The 15,984-nt window shown below is 44.5% G+C and overlaps 1 protein-coding gene and 1 long non-coding RNA gene across 3 annotated transcripts in view; one reads left to right on the forward strand and one right to left on the reverse strand.

The window, feature by feature from the left end:
* Window positions 1–1,830: 1,830 nt before the first annotated feature.
* Window positions 1,831–6,033, reverse strand: LOC106730412. Of its 2 annotated transcripts, none has more exons than XR_004322683.1 (3): window positions 5,741–6,033; window positions 2,832–2,940; window positions 1,831–2,705 (listed from the first exon to the last, which is right to left on the reverse strand). It is a non-coding gene; the product is annotated as an uncharacterized LOC106730412 (long non-coding RNA). The 2 variants fall into 2 exon arrangements; XR_004322684.1 differs by lacking the exon at window positions 5,741–6,033 and adding an exon at window positions 4,766–5,039.
* Window positions 6,034–9,414: 3,381 nt separating this feature from the next.
* Window positions 9,415–15,984, forward strand: part of LOC116666107 (translation initiation factor IF-2-like) — a 164,048-nt gene continuing 157,478 nt past the window's right edge. The window contains exons 1-2 of the mRNA XM_032488207.1: window positions 9,415–9,600; window positions 9,735–10,785. Of these exons, the coding sequence (XP_032344098.1) occupies window positions 9,415–9,600; window positions 9,735–10,785 (1,237 nt within the window). The remainder of the gene's footprint in view (window positions 9,601–9,734; window positions 10,786–15,984) is intronic.

Consider the following 15,984-nt stretch of genomic DNA (forward strand, 5'->3'; position numbering starts at 1 on the left):
TTTTAGACTTCATCACTAGCATTACAATTATTCCACTCTAAAAATCATTATTCATCTAGGAAGCAACTGCAATCATAAGCTAAAGTACCAGTGGCAAAGAGCTAAATGCAATAGCTTATTTTTCAAAAGTTCTTCCTCATTCTCTCAACAAATGCCAGAGTATTACATCTTTCACTTCTTGCAAACTGTCACTAGGTTCTCAGCTCCCTTTCTGCCTTTCAAATCTCATGCACTTATTTGACAACCAGCATGAGGCCAACTTTCCAAAGATCACCAAGGAGTCACTGGATTGTGTAGCTTCTCTCTACTTTCCCAATTTCCCAGTGAAACAAGGACACCAGTAGACAAATTGAATTTTGTTAACTACATAACAAGCACAATTTTTAAAAGCCCTTAATCACCAACTAGAGGATCTCTAGAGAAAGGGGGTAATTCTTGGAACAATGAAGGAAAGAACAGTAGTTACAGGTTCTCTTGCTAGTGACAGAATTTCGAGGGCAAAGATGGTATCTTTTCTTTCCCACTAGACTCACTCTTAAAATGGGCTAGCGTGCCCTGAGAAGGGCCCCCACCCATTTTCCTTGCAAACAACCTTCCCTGAAAGCCAAAGCTGAAGCTGAGTGTAGATACCCTGAAAATAACTGTGGGAACAGACGCCGTGTGGTGGAAACAGGCACAAGGAGAGGAGTGGCATAGTGTACCCTTCACTAGGAATCCAAAGTACTGGGAAAAAGGCGAGACTCTAGATGGGAAAGTGTGAGAGTGTACCTGCCTCCTTCGAGGCACTTCGCTTTGAACGTCTCCAGGGCTCAGAGCTGCTCTTGTGGGCTGGCACCCAGCGGGGTGCATGCACGTCGCGCGGAAACCCCGTCCTCCAAAGAGAAAAGGTGTCTGGGGCGTAGCTCAGCTTAGAGCTGGCTTGGGAGCGCAGCGAGGGAGAGTCGCAGGCTTCTCTCTCCTTTTTTCCCCACCCCTCCTGCAGTTTTGACTTCTCAGGAATTCAGTCTTCGAAGCCCGTGCACAATCCATGGCCACCACGCGGGGAGGAAGCTTGGTCTTACTGTCCCAGGAGGTTCTTGCGGAGCTTCGTGGAACCTTCTGGGCGCCAGGTACATTCTTGTCCCCAGCACTTTCTCCTTCCACCTTGGAAGCGCCACCAGGGCGGGCCTTGGCGTCCCCCTAGAGGGAAAGGAGCGTTGCAGAGCTGCGTGGTCTGCCGCCCGCAAAGGCTGAGAGCTGGAGCCTCCTCGGCCCGTATCTTCCATGGTGGATCATCTCTTCCAGCATCGTCTTGGGCATCTCAACTCCTGCCATGTCCTGCTGTCCTTCGAAGTGGCCGAGTGTGCTTGGGGGTTCGGTGGGTGCTTACATGCTCTTCGCTAGGACCCCTCCTATCCTAGACAAATCCGTATGGTTTTATCGTCCATTAACATTTGACACAAACAAACAAACAAAAACTGGAAGTAGAAGAAGGGAAAGGCTCGCTATTCCTCTCGTCCCATCGCAGCAGACCTAAGAGGGGGAACGTGCCTTAGGTTTGTTGGTGTTTAAGACTCAACGGCAGAGGCAGGGAAAACAGCGCGACGGAGGTGTCCCAAAGCTCCTGGACGACTGAATAGTTACTGCCTGCCCCAACCACTTTCAGGAAGGTTCCAGTTCTCTGCCACACGGCAGCCAATCCGGTTCCCATCCTGATTCTCCACCCCTTCGCGGAGAATCCGAAAAGAAAAATGGGCTCCTGAGAGACCCACCACACTTCCAATCTGGAAGTTCCGGGGGGACCCAGGCCCTTGTACCCTTCCCTCCCGCTCCCCAGCCCGGGCCGCCACGTCTGGCTGCAGAATGGCACCGCCGGGGGTGGGGCTCCGGCACCGCCCCGGCCCGGGATTCGCGAAGTCACAAGCTTCTGCAGCTTGCGGGGGCACCTTCGCCCACGGACACGCCCTTCCTGCGGAGGCAGCCCCCAGCGACCCTCTGCGGAGGCCCAGCTCCTCACTCGCGACGCTGCCAAACTGCTCGAGGCCTTTCAATCATTCCCAACTTTAGAGACTCGCCCCTTCTGCGTCTGTCTCCGCAGCCGGACCCCACCGTGGAGAGGGGACCAGCAAGCCGGGGGAGCCGCTACTCCCCACCGGCTTCGCGGAGCGGACCCCCAGCCTTTCCCCGCCCCTCCCCTCCGCCTCGACCCCCGCCCTCCTTCGCGCACCCATTCTGCAGCCCAGGTCACCAGAAGCGCGGCGCACACAGCCTTTCTGGTGGGATGTGTCTTGTAATCACCTAACACGCTACCCAGAGCGAAAACACCGAGGAAAGGAAAAGATCAAAAAAGTGCTACCTTGGCAACCACAGGCGTTTAGAGGCCAGCTGGTGGGCTGGGAGGGGCGGCCGCTGCCCGCCTGCCGCTGGTACTCTCCTCGACTACGCGTATTCTTAAGCAATAACAACGTAATCCGTATTATCCACCCAAGAATACCCGTCACCGAAGAGAGTCAGAGGACCAAGCTGCCGTCGCCGCTGCTACCGCCGCCGCTGCTACTGCCGCCGCCGCCGCCGCCAGAACTCTTGCGGCTGAGCCCGCCCCTGGCTGGGGCTGGGCTGAGCTTGACCGGGACCATAAATCCATAACTCGATTTCCCTAAAGAAGGATCCAAAGCTGTGCTCGGCTGCTTCCTGCCCAAATCCAAATGGCTGCTCTACTTCCAGTTCTGAAAGACAAATCACAAAACCAAGCACTTAACACAGAAGAAGAGTGCTGTCTTCCCAGTGAGGAAGGAGGATGTGGGAAGGCTCTTTGGGCACGGGGTGGGCGTGACAAGTAACCTTTGGTTTACCTGGTGCTCTCCCAGTGCCTTTCTCTGTCCTTGCTCTGCTTGGTACCCCTCTGGTCTCGGCCAGCCCACTCTAGGTGCTTTGACTGAGTGTCATGGCAGCGAGAGAGCCCTGTAAGAGACATGCATAGTTAAGCACACAAATATTACAAATGTATTTGCCTAGATGGCTTTAAGAAGTGAGACTCGAATAAAGATAGGGTCATGCATGGGTGAAAATTTCAGCAGTATGTTTTGGAAATGCATTTTCTCAAGCCCAAGATCACAGAAAATAAACACTTCATTCAATTTACTACTTGAAATCAAATACTTATAGATCTACAAAAATAGGCATCTCTCCTTTGAAGGCCTTAGAGCTATACAACATAATGATTTTTAAATAAAAAAAAAGCTTCAAAGCACAAAATAATTAAACTCATTTTCCATAGTATCAGAACTAACTGAGTTGACAAGCTGGTAGAGTTTCTATGATTTAGGCATCGTTTTGTAGTACCACAACGTGTAATTCCACAGCTCACCTTTTTAATATACAGTATAAATGCATTTCTGTGCAGTTGTTGAACACTTCTACAGGAAAAAAAAAAGCCTTTGAAGCTCTGTCTTCATAAAAAAATTAAGAAAAAAACAATAAAAACTCATTTGCAAAGTGACTGTAATTTTGGCTTTCAGGGAGAGAATCTCTGTGATTCTTTGATGATCAATATGGCTCTTACTGGAAAAGCTTTGTCTTAAGACCCTGCAGTGAATATTTTGATAATAGAGGTTTATTGTTCACTAAATAAAATGGACAAGTGCAACGTCACTACCCAAGACATGTTGTTGCTCCATTAGAAAGTTCTCAATTTGCTTTTCCCTTTACTGTCAAATACATGGAAGTGCATCCATGTGAGTGGAGTAGGGAGGGGATATGGAAACATGGCAATAGACATTATGATTCCTCAAATTATGTAAGTGCAAATAGCTCTTCATCAAGGGGTAATTATATAACAGAATCTCTCCCACTACCACAACTCATCTCTAACTGACCTGGTTGCAATTTAAGGCCCTTAGGTCATGCTTTCTCTTATTATTATTAATTTTAATATATCACTTCTCCAGACACATCAACTAATCATTTTTTTTCTGACATTTTACTTACAAATAGAAAAATCAACATGAATTCTAGGTTTTACGAACAGTTGTTTAATATATAGTGTCTGGTGCCTAAAATAAGTCAAAAGAAAAGCACTATTGCCAATTAATATCCTATTTTACAGAATTTTCAGATGACTTTTAAGTACACCTTTCACAAAAAGACAGATGCCAATTAAACAAATTAACAAGCACTATTTTCTGTCATTACCTAACATAGCAATAAAGTGAAGCTTTTCTCTGGGGGTGCTACAACCAAACACACACACACACACACACACACACACACACACACACACACTCTCTCTCTCACACAGAAAGCTGACAGGTTCTCTTCAGCTTGAACTCCTAGAAACAAAAGCCCTTAGGGAAAGTAATGCAATAGTCTATGAGCAGAGTGTACATTTGCTCCTGAACTCTTCCATTTAAAATCAACTAACATTAAAAGGAAAATAAGAAACACATTATACGGATTTTGATTTAGTAAATGGAGCATTTCTGTTGAATTAAAAAGGATTATCAAAGCATATATACACCACAGACACAAACACACACACACACACACATATATATACATACATACATACACAACAATACATGACATATCAGAATCACAGCGTAAATGCCCACACAGCTTTTCAGTGCTTTCCGAGTAATCTCCTTTAGTTTGTTTCCTCACAATTGAAATAACACACACACACACACACACACAACCACAGACTGACACGCTTTAAGAAACTAGAATAACGCAGTCAATATGCTTTCTTTTTATCCGAGTAACCAGTGCCAGCCCTCTCCCTACCTACCCAAATGTTCCGCCAGCTTCAGCACCTGGACGAGTGGACAGCTCAGCCCGGGCCGATTGTCGGCAGCACTCGCAGCAGAACTGACTCTGAGCTCTAACCAAAGCTCTCTCGTGCTTCAGCGGGGCAGCCTGACTTACGAGAACACCATTTCCTACGAGACCACTGCCGCTGGGTGCATATTCAATTCAAACCTCCTTAAGCTGTCGGATTTCCCCCACCCATCTACCCTCCCCCCCTTCTCCACCCTCCACACAAAAACAGAAAAGGGAAAAAGCCCAATACCATCAGGGCGTTTGTTGATCAACTTACACTTTGCTTTTGAATATTTAGGTACTGCCAGCGGAGCAGTATCACGGAGGTTTAGGTCCGCATTAAGTACCTTTGTTCATCGACTCCTGCAAGCCATGTTTATTAGAATCTACATTTCTCTAGCTCCCCAGTAACTAGAGGTGTGTTTTGCGGGCGAGAGCTTTCAGCACCTTTTGATCTCTCAAGGCCACCGCGACTGCCTGCCAGTCCCCACTACTTTCCCACCCTGTCCCCCACACTCCAATACTCATCCCAGTCAAATGATTGGTAATTTGCAACCAAATATACATAAAGAAACGCGACAAAGCAATCGGTTTGAGGAAATAAGCCAATTAAGCTAAAGCAGAAATGCTTCTCTCTCTCCTCCCTCCCTCTTGCCTCCCTCCCTCTCTCTCTCTCTCCTTCCCTCTCAAGTAGAAAGGGGGAAACACCGAGGAGAGGGAAAATATCGGGAGGAGGGTGGTAGTCGACTCTTACAATCAATGGAAAAACACTATACACATCTTTACTGAATAATACTCTCGTTCTCAGACAAAAAGAAACACATTTATCGATGTAAACATAGTCTCCCTGTTCCACACATCCCACATCCTTTACGATTGCTGAGATTTGTCTTGCGGTATAGCAAAGTAACTGTCACAAATCCATCTCGATTGAAGTGCTTACCCTCTAAATCCAGGTTTCAAGCGGAACTCCAACTGTGTGTAGAAGCCAGAGAGTCATCTGATGAGCGGTGAGGTAGGCTCTGGGCAGTGGGAGCTGCTTCCCTCGGAGTGCCGGGTTACAGTGTTAACAAGCCCTGGGAAGGGACCTCGGTGCCTTGCACTGGCTGTGCCCCAGTGCCTTCGCGTGGTGGCGGCTTGCTCACGCTTCCGAGGAGTCCCAGGCGATAGCCTTCAGCTGATGCGAGCTTCCAGAAAGGAGTGGGGAAGGAAAAAAAAATCATCTAATGCAATCAAATCGATCTGATCTACACCATCTGTCGCCTGCCACTATACACAAACGTTAAAATAGGAAAACGGAAAACACTGACAACCCGAGAGGGTTGGTCTGCAAAGAGTTCATTTTTAGCAGAGCATAATTGGGTATGGTCGGCGTACAGTTACAAAAGCTGCTGTTAACCGTCCAGTAGTGGATCCCAAACATGCTAATGGTGGATTAATTGAGGAAGATCTGACGTGCAAGCTTCATAGTCTCTTATTCATGACTTCCCAATGGGAAAGGACCAATGCCTTGTGGGACTATGGTAACATACAGTCAAAAAGCTGCTAAGAAAATGGCTGTGTGTTCACAGCACCTCTCTCTGATAACAAACATATGTCGACTAAAACGGTTTAGTAGAATTGGGGGGGGGTGTTGGAGAATAAAATTTGCTTTCCTGTTATAAGCAATCCCATCTTCTTTCCTTAAAGAAAAGCAAAAATAGATATCATATCTTTACCACAGTGGAAGAAAAAAGATGTTTTAAAAGGTTTTTTTTTTTAAATCAAGATTAAATTCTGCCATATAAAAGAAACGGAACACTCTTGTGCAGCAATTCTAAAAAAAAAAAAAAATCTATTATCATTTTTTCCCTTACTGTGATCAAAGTATATCCATAGCATGTGCAGTATACAGAAACTCAGCCCAGTTATCCCCACCAGGACTGACTGAGGTTGTTTAATGCGAGGTACCCTTTTGACTTCCTGGAATCAGGATGCCTCTTGGGCAAGACATTTTGCATCACTGAAAACTGACATAATGAACGTTCAGTGTGATTGCAGGAGGTGGGGGAGTTCTCTTTTTTAATTCTACAATTATTCCCTCAAGCCCAAACTCCTCTTGGTCTGTTTCCAGGTTTTCCTGATCAGCTGATGGGGGAGGTATAGAGAAGGAGAGGGAGTGGAGATATGGGAGGAGAGAGAGGAGGGAGATTGTAGATTATCAATAGCCAATAAATTCAATTCTATCTGTAATTAAAAAAAAAAACTATGGCAATAAAAGAGACCACTTACTAATTGCTGATTATGACATTTAAATATAAACCAGTTTTCAAAATTAATGTTATTATGTGGGGAAGAATATATTGCAAACAATAGGGTGACTGCCCCTTATCCATTTGCATTTTTTAATGCAAAAAGGAATATAGGGTTAATTATCTAGATATGAGACAGTCTTTTATTATCTATTTCCAAATAGTCCACATTTCCTCTAATTGTGTCATCCATTTGAACACTGAAAACTGTGTTTGTTTTGATTTTGCTGCTTTTTTGGAGAACATACATTACATATATTCATAGTAAACAATTAGTGTTTAGGATAATTCTTGAGACAGCTGAATATGTTTTCTGAAACTTTGATAATCTCTTTCAGGAAAAAAAACCAAACAGTTATGAATTTGATTAGTCTAAAAATACAGCTTGAAGACAAATCAAACAATTTACCTGATCTTTTGTTTCAATATACATTAATTAAGCACTCTTTCCAACCTACACAACATTCCAGGGTCATAGTCAGAAATCCAAGTCTAATAGCTCAGCAGCCTTTGTTGTCATTCGTGTCAAGCTATTGCCCCCTGCAGGTTAGGCTGAAAGTGCAGGCAGAATCTGGCCAAGTTCTCAGGAAATTTATGGTAGTCATGTTATTCATTCTCTCCCAATAGTTAAGTAGTGTCCACTAATTAACCAAGTTTGTTTACATTATAGTTAAAACTTGTTTAGAAAAGCTAATAAGTTTTAAAAAATAAAATGAGATTTAAAAATAGGTGATTTCAGTTTTTCCTTCTGAGAATTTTGCTGGCTAGAGCAGATTATCCACTTTGTTGTCACACAGGAAGTACCTTGATGCACTTAAAACTGTTTCTTCACCTTTCCATATCCTTTTCCCACAAGATCCAGCAAAGCTTAAAAACAAATGCAACAGAATTGGAATTACAATTTCTCAATAATAAAGAAATAATCCTGGGCAATTTACTACTTGATGTCAGTATGCTCTTAGTAGACTCAGTGAAGTGCATTCAAATCAAACCCTTTCAGAGTCTTCTTACTGCTGATATGATGGGGACAATTACAGTGTTTTTCTTGAAGATAAAATGAAATGTTATTTCAACATCCATGCATGCTCTTACCATCCCATCTTCCTTTGCTACATTCAACTTTTCCAAACAAGGCACCTCGCCAAGGTGAAATAAATTTATTGTTGACAGAATAGAAATTAAATTAAATCAACTTTTCCACAGTATTAGAAAGTGGAGCAGGTTTATAGGAATGCTTTCAGAAGGCTTATGGGAAGATTCTTTGTATTTTGGAAGTCATGATATGGCTGCTCACACTGAGTTGTAAAGAACCCCACAGTGGTATTTCCTTATTATTTAAATACATATCTCATTGAACAATGGGATATCATTATGCAAAATATTAATTCTCATGCCAAATCAGCAGTCAATAAGAATTTTATCCAGTCAAATGTTAGAAGTATTATTTCGACACATTGTGTTGAAGTAGTTAGGGAAAAAGTGCTTAGAAAAAATGTGTTTTGCTGTCTTAGAGCTATTTTTAAATGCATACAAAAGATTTAAATAAGGATAGTGGCAAGACTCAGGGCTATCTTGGAGGATTTTTCACCCTACTCATTGATACTTTTTCCAGACCCTTTGGAATAAAAACAAGGACTAGGAACTAGGGATGACTATGTCATATTTTAAACAAATCTAAAAACAAAACCACCCACCCACCCACCCAAACAAAACAACAAAAACCTGAAAATATATCCTTGTTTTATTAGTTTTAAAGCCTGTTAAATTTCAAAAGAACACTACATCTGTGAATTAAGACCTTCACTTCTACAGTTCATTAATACTTTTGTTCCAAGCAAAGAGAGGGCTGGGACTAGGCTGTTGGACTAGTAATTGTATAACTTGTAGCCAGAATAGTGATTGGTTGCCTGCAGCTGACATTTCTATCTCTGAGCGAACATTTTTTAAGAAAAGAAAATTTACCTCTCTTTCAAAATAACGTATCATATATTTGATATGATTATATACAGAAGGACATTGCTGTTGAGCCAGACGATTTCAACTATTTTGATTCAAACGTCTATCAAACACCTATGGACAGAGTTGCTTTTAATGAGCGTCCAGAAGAGAGAGATGGTGTCATCTGACCAGCGGGTCTAAATCAAGGGCAATGTTTTTTTAGCTCTCCCCAGACAGGACGCAGCAGATTATCCGCAAGTGCCCTGAAAAACACCATGCTCTTCCTCTTACTTGCACCACTATTTTTCTAATTGTTTCTAAAGGATGGGAACAGGGTTCTAGAAACCTTGTAATGTTCTGTTATTGCCGGAATCCTGGGCTATTAGACATGCTTATCCTCAGAAGAGAAAGGCCAGGCAATCTTATTCATATGCATCCTATGATTCAACTCAGTTTCCACTTGGAGGGCGTGTGTGTGTGCGCGCAGGTCCACCCTGAAAGTGCCCGTTTCCAGAGGTTTTCAAATGCAAATAGAGTGGGAGTGGTGGGAGCGGTGGTGGAGCGCGGCGCGTGGGTGTGAGGGCATTTGGGGAGAGGGTGTCTCAGGCAGTAACTTTACACACTTTGAAGGCCATCAGCACTACAGCAGATCAGAACAACGTGGGTCTGAGAGACCCCTCGGAAGGACGCAGTAGCTTCCTAACCTAGCCCGAGGCCAGCAAAGGGCAGCTGCCGGCGCTCGCGCCGTTCGGAGGGAGGGTCCCGGAGACCGCCGGAGGCCAGTTCTCGCGGGCGGGCCCGGGGCGGAACTGTCGCCCGGCGAAGGGCAGCGCGCGGGGCGCCAGGCCCAGTGCGCCGTCGCCGCGGAAGGCCAGCCGCCCCGGGCCAGGGCTCGGCTCGCTCTCCCCGGACGCAGCTTTGTCCACACCCCCTGTAGTTTCGGCAGCTGCGGCCCGCCAGAGCCGGCTCGGACCCGGGCCTCCTCGGGGGGAGGAAGGGAGCGAAAACTCAGCCTCCACCCGGGCGCTCAGACCGAGGACAGGAAGCCACAGCAAAGGCGTGGTCGCACGGGACGACGACAGACAAGCCGCTGCCTCTTGGGCCAAGTCGGCCTGCGTGCCGCCGCCCCGGGAGCACGGGGTGCGGGCGGCGCGGGGGCGCGGGAGCGGGGAGTCGCCGCAGCCCCGCCGCCTGGCTCCCCCTCGGGCCCCGCGGCCCGGCCGGCGACGTCGCCCGCCCGCGCACACGCTCGCCGGGAGGCCGCCCCGGCCCACGGCGCCCCGGGCCGCACAGGCCGGAGCGGGACGGCGCCGCGGCGCTCAGGAGCCCGAGGAAGGCGGGGGCGCGGAGCCTGCTCCTGAAAACGCTTGGCTCCTCCCGAATGGGCCCAGCCGAGAGCAGCCCCAGGAAGGCGGGCTTTCGGGGAAGCCCACTGTGGGGCTCGCCCCGCTTGGTCCCTGTCAAGCCCTCGCCTGCCTCCTCTCTCCAGATGCCCCGCGCTTCCCGGGTCCCGGCAACGCGGGCCGAGCCGGCCGAGGCGGCGGCGCGGCTTTAGGCAGGGCGAAGGGGCCCCCTGCTGGCCGGACGCGGCAGGCGCGGCGACCGGCTCCCGCTTCCCGCCGCCCCGCGGCCCCGCCCCGGCCCGACCCGCCGCGACCCTGCCGCGCCCCCGTCGTCGGGGGCGCGTTGAAAGAAACAGAAAACAAAACCAAACAAACAGAGCGCCAAAATCCACTCTCACCTCGTCTACTGCTCAGAGGTAAGTGTGAGTCCAGCCTCTCCCAAGCCCCTCTCTGACTCTCCTGTGGTCCTCCGGGCTGAGATCTGGGGGAGACAAAGGGGTAAACCCCCCAAATAAATCATGGCTGCTTTTGAAAGCACGTTTTGCAAGCATCAAGATCAACACGCGCGCACGCGCGCGCGCGCGCGCGCACACACACACACACACACACACACACACACACACCACTCAACCTAACCCGCACTTACCAGTCCGGAAGAGGGCTACTGATGCGCAGGTTTCTGGAAGCATTTCATTAGCTGTTGGGGGAAATGTTTACTGATATTTCAGGTTGTAGGCAACACCAGTAGTTGTGTGGATTAAAAAGAGGAGGAAAGTGGAAGAAAGATTGCCCTTAGTTGAACCCTCCCTCCCATACCTGGACCTGAGTCTTATTCTCGGTCTCAAGTCCTAGTATGGGCGGAAAAGTTTTCATCCTACTACTGAGCAGGAGGAGAGAGATCCAGCCATTTCTGAGGGGTTTCTGGTGTCCATTCCTGACTGGAGAATTGAGAAAGGGTTTGTTTTACTTATCCAGACAATTAATGACTTAGTTCTCTATGGTATTTTGAAATTAGTTTACCCTTGAAATTGGCTATATGCTTTGAGTGGCAGGTTTATTCAGGCAACCTTGAGTTAAAGATGGGCATAATGGCTTGTTATTATGACTTTCAGTAGTGTCTATTGCCTCTGAATGTTTACTGTCTTTGGAGAAGGAGCATAGTTTAACAACAACAAAAAGAATTTTTTTTTTGTTTGTAAGTTTAAGCACGTAGTAAGTATGGCCCCAGTACAAGATCAGGTACTATTTGCTTCTACTTTCTTCACACACTCTTCGAGGAAGAGAGTAAAGAATTTTGACTGTCTCTGAGACTAGTTTATAGTAGGCAAGATCGCGGAGAGTATCTTTTAAAATGGTGTCTGTTTTCTTATTTGTTATATTCAGATGGATGACGGACAATTTGACCCACTAATAGGGAAAGAAAGAAAGCTGATATGGAGTGGGAACTGGGACCTCTCACTGAGATCCAGCAATCCAGGGGATCTGAGCAGGTCATGGAGGGGAAGAGCTCCAGAAGATAAAGATAACAATTATAATAATAAAAACTAATACATGTTTACTCACTGCCAGGTGCGAGGCTGCAGGCTTTACCTTCATTATCTCATTTAGTTCTCACTGAAGTCCCATCGATAAGGTACTATTATAGTTTCTCGTTTTACAGGTCAGGAGAGTAAAGCTTAGAAAGGTTTATTTACTTGATTAAAGAGACAACAGGTCGTAATCAGAAGAGAGGATCTGAAAAGGAGGTGGTAGGAAGGATATCTTGAGAAATCATGCTTATTGTATTGAATTCAGGCTGGTAAAAAACAAATACTTTAGGTCTGAGTTTTAGCCTTTCATAGAAAAAAAAGAAAAGATCATCTTTTCTGGGAAGAAAACATTTGATGAAATGGGAGTATTTGTTCCATAAAATGCTCGTTATCAATTCCCCATCCCCATTTCACAGATGAGGAAACTGAGAAAATGAATGGACTTAGCCACCACAGCAAAGTGCACAGCCAGGCCGTAAAACCAGATTTTCTGATTCCAGCTTTTCTTAACTACACTGTCCAAACACAGAAAGATCCTTGATTTTTCTCAAAATGCTAAACAGTTAATCATTAACAGTTCAAAGTACATATTTCTCAGTAAGGAAGCTTTCTTTCACTTTAATTGTGAATACCTTTTTATACTGAAAGGATGCAAATGTAGAAATTGTGCTATTCTCAGTGGTGAATTAAATGACATAAAAATGGCAAAAGACTAAAATAACTACATCAGCTTTACTTGAAAAGCAGTTAAAGCAGTTAAAAAGATATCTGAAAGGCCTGTCTCAGTACAATTTTAGTCCTCTCCAACCCCCAAGACCCATTCTACCCTACCCTAGGAAAGTCATTCCACTTCACATTTCTGCTAGTTTTTGTTTCATAAAGGAGTTTAACACTCACAAGGTTTTGGTGCTTTTCATCTTCATTCATATGTGCCTTCTTTGTTCTGTGAATGGTTACAGTAAAAAAAAGTCAAAACAAATCTCTGGAGTGGTCACTTTAATGACAAAAGTATAAATAAAATTAATTGGCAAGAGAGTTTTGACTGGCATCCACATTTTAAAGCACACTTGTCGTGCACTTAAATATACTGCGTAGAACTGATTTACTGTGTGTTGTAAAGTTAGTTCAGATGCAGAATGTGCTTCGTAAAATGGTCTTAGGGCTCCTTCATTTGCAGTAGGGCTCAAAGTACCAGAAAAAGCCAGACGAACTGCCTTAAGTCACTGATTGGACGGTAGCCCATATGGCTTAGCTTTCTCAGTCATTTGTGTGCAAATTATTTGGCCACATGGCCTCCTGTCAAGTTGGGGATCTGTGATTTTTCCAAAAGTTGAATTTAGCTGAATATGATGGTTAATGTCAAGTTGGGAGTTCTCTCGCTCTTCTCATTAAAACCCTTAGGGTCAGTATGAGTTTGGAACTGTTGGGTTATGTAATGGAACTTGCTTGTCTGTGTGAATTTGTACCGTAAACACTTTCACAGATTTTTCAGCCTTGAAGGGCTTTTTGAAATTATCTTATCTAGTCTGATTTTTTTTTTAATTTTAATGATCGATGAATTGATGCCCTAAGAAATGATTCAGAATTCTCAAGGTCACCGTCTAGTTAGGGGAGGAGTGAGAAGTGGAACCCAGGTTTTCTGTAGTCAGCCTCTAAGGCAAGTGCATTCCCACAGCATCATGTTTCTTTATTTCATGGTCAGAGATTGTCACTCATTCAACAACTAGGTATGGCCATAAACTTGGCAACTGTCCTAAGCATTAGAAATTCAACAAAAGGACAAATAAAACAATCCAGAAAAAGGCTTTAATTTGTTGCAACATATTCTAGTGGTGGACAATATCAAATGCCAGTCTTAACAATGGTTAAAAAGACATTTTATAAAGATACTCAAAAAAATACCTTCAGTGTCTTACAATGTCTGAGGCAGCAAAAACATGCTAATATTCTTCCACATTTCCTGTATAAGAAATTTGGGGGAACTCTTAGTGCCGATCATTGACGGGAGGTTGGTGAGGGGACATAGCTCACTGTAACGGGAGAAGTAGGACCCTCTCAGGTGGCCCATTCATGGGTCAAGGGAAGTTCTTTTCCAGAGTCTGCTTGTGATTTGGGATTACATGCCTGTGAGAAAACATAGACCTGCGCAGGAGCTGGGATACAGAAATAATAAAGAGATCAAAGAGAAAATTATTCAACCACATGTTTTTAAAAACAGCACATTTTCAAATGTATTATTAGGTTGTCCTAACAGGTGAGCCAAAGGGCCAGGAGAGCACTAGCTTGAGCGTTTAAGGCAGAAGCCTCAGGGTCTACTGTAGTTGGTTTTTGTGATAAACTCAACTTTCCCCTTTTAGAATATGGTATATACTAGCCCCTTTCTCCAGCCACTCCCCTCTGGAATAATTGGACAGGGAAAAGCATAAAACAGTTCAATCCTGTAAAATCCCGTTTCATTATTGTGAGATTCATCAAAAATAACATTTTTTAGAAAACAGAACAGGCCATTACAAACAAAATACACACTGGGCATCGAAATGAAAAATAAATGATTCAGATACAGCAACTTTCTAAAATCCCATCCCCGCTGCTACCCCTGCAAGGGTTTTCACTCGTCAGAATTTAAACAATGAAGACCAATGGCCAGTTGTCTCAAATCCACATTTACTACTAGTGAGGGGCAATTTTTTTTTTTTTTGCATAGTTTTACTGTATTTGGCTTAGTAATAAAATGAAGTTTTCTTCTGACAAATATACAAAGTCAAACTTTGAGTTCATTACAGGGGTGGGGAGGGGGTAGGAAGAGGAGAGTTTCATCTGGTAAAGCAAGGGGGAAAAGTGCACTCACCCACTGAAATTGTTTTTGTGCTCTTTCCTGCCAGTTTAATTTGTATTTTGTTCTCAGTTCCAATGAAGCAATAATATATCAGTTGTAATTAGTTAATAATATAGTTGAATGGTATAATAGTTACTAATATAGTAGTTTGGCTGTTTCACATTTGGGCTGTCTGAATGCTAGGCCCGTGATAGGCAGGACTGGCTGAAGCAGACTGTTGGATGACTGTTCCGTGGCTGAGGCCACCCATATCCAATTCCCTGTGTTCAGAACTGTTGGGGAACTCCAGAATTTCTCTTTTGTGTTGCCTGAATGTCACGTGTTAATATTAACCAAAGAAATGACTAGGCTGGATCCTCAAGAGAGCTCCTGATCTGTTGCCTGCCTCCAAGCGTAACCAAGATCAAACTGCAACTACAGGAAGTGTTGAATTGCAGAAAAAATGGTTGCGTTGTTATCCCTGCTACCTGTATTACTGAGACTAGAAGTTAGAAGTAAAGAACTCTGAATCTCCAACTTTTTCTGCCCGCAGGCCTGCTAAAGAAGCAATAGCATATTTCCCCTTCTAGGATCACTGAAAAAAAAAGCAGCAAATCTTAAATAAAGGAAAACATGAGACCTGAGATCTTTTTGATCTGCCTTAAGATCCAAGTGAGCTTGTGGAACAATTATGTTGGAGTTCCCAAGTGATGTGACTAAGGTTATCTCTCTGGAGGGGTGAAAAGGTCTTTGTGAAACAGCTTTTGGAGCCTCCTCTCTGTAGAAAGAAAGACAGAAGGGAGGGAGGGAGGAAGGAGGAAGGGAGGGGTAGAGGGAGGAAAGGGGAAAGGGACTGAAAAGGAGAAAGGCAGGAAGGGAAACCATCTCTTTTGAAGTGGGAGTTGACTGACAAGAGAAACTTTTAGCCTCCAGCTTTATTTTCTCTACACTAAGTATATAATAATACAGTTTTTATATCTTTAAATCCATACTTAGCTAGGCATTAAACTCTAGGAATAATCTGTTTATAGAAAATAAAGCCATTTCTATTTGAAAACAAATGGAAAAAATAATTATTTACCCCCCAAATGTGTACCCTTTTAATTGATCAAATGCATCCAAGAAATTCTGCCGGCAATTTGAACACTCTGTAGGTGTTGTTGCTGCTCTAAATTTGTCTGCAAGAGGAATTGTAAACGGTATTTACCTTTTAATTAAACAAAGCATCTTGCAAATTAAACACATGTTCTTGCGCATCAAAATTTAGTTAA

This window comes from Camelus ferus, chromosome 9 (genome assembly GCF_009834535.1).
Source record: "Camelus ferus isolate YT-003-E chromosome 9, BCGSAC_Cfer_1.0, whole genome shotgun sequence".
Taxonomy (NCBI): Eukaryota; Metazoa; Chordata; class Mammalia; order Artiodactyla; family Camelidae; genus Camelus; species Camelus ferus.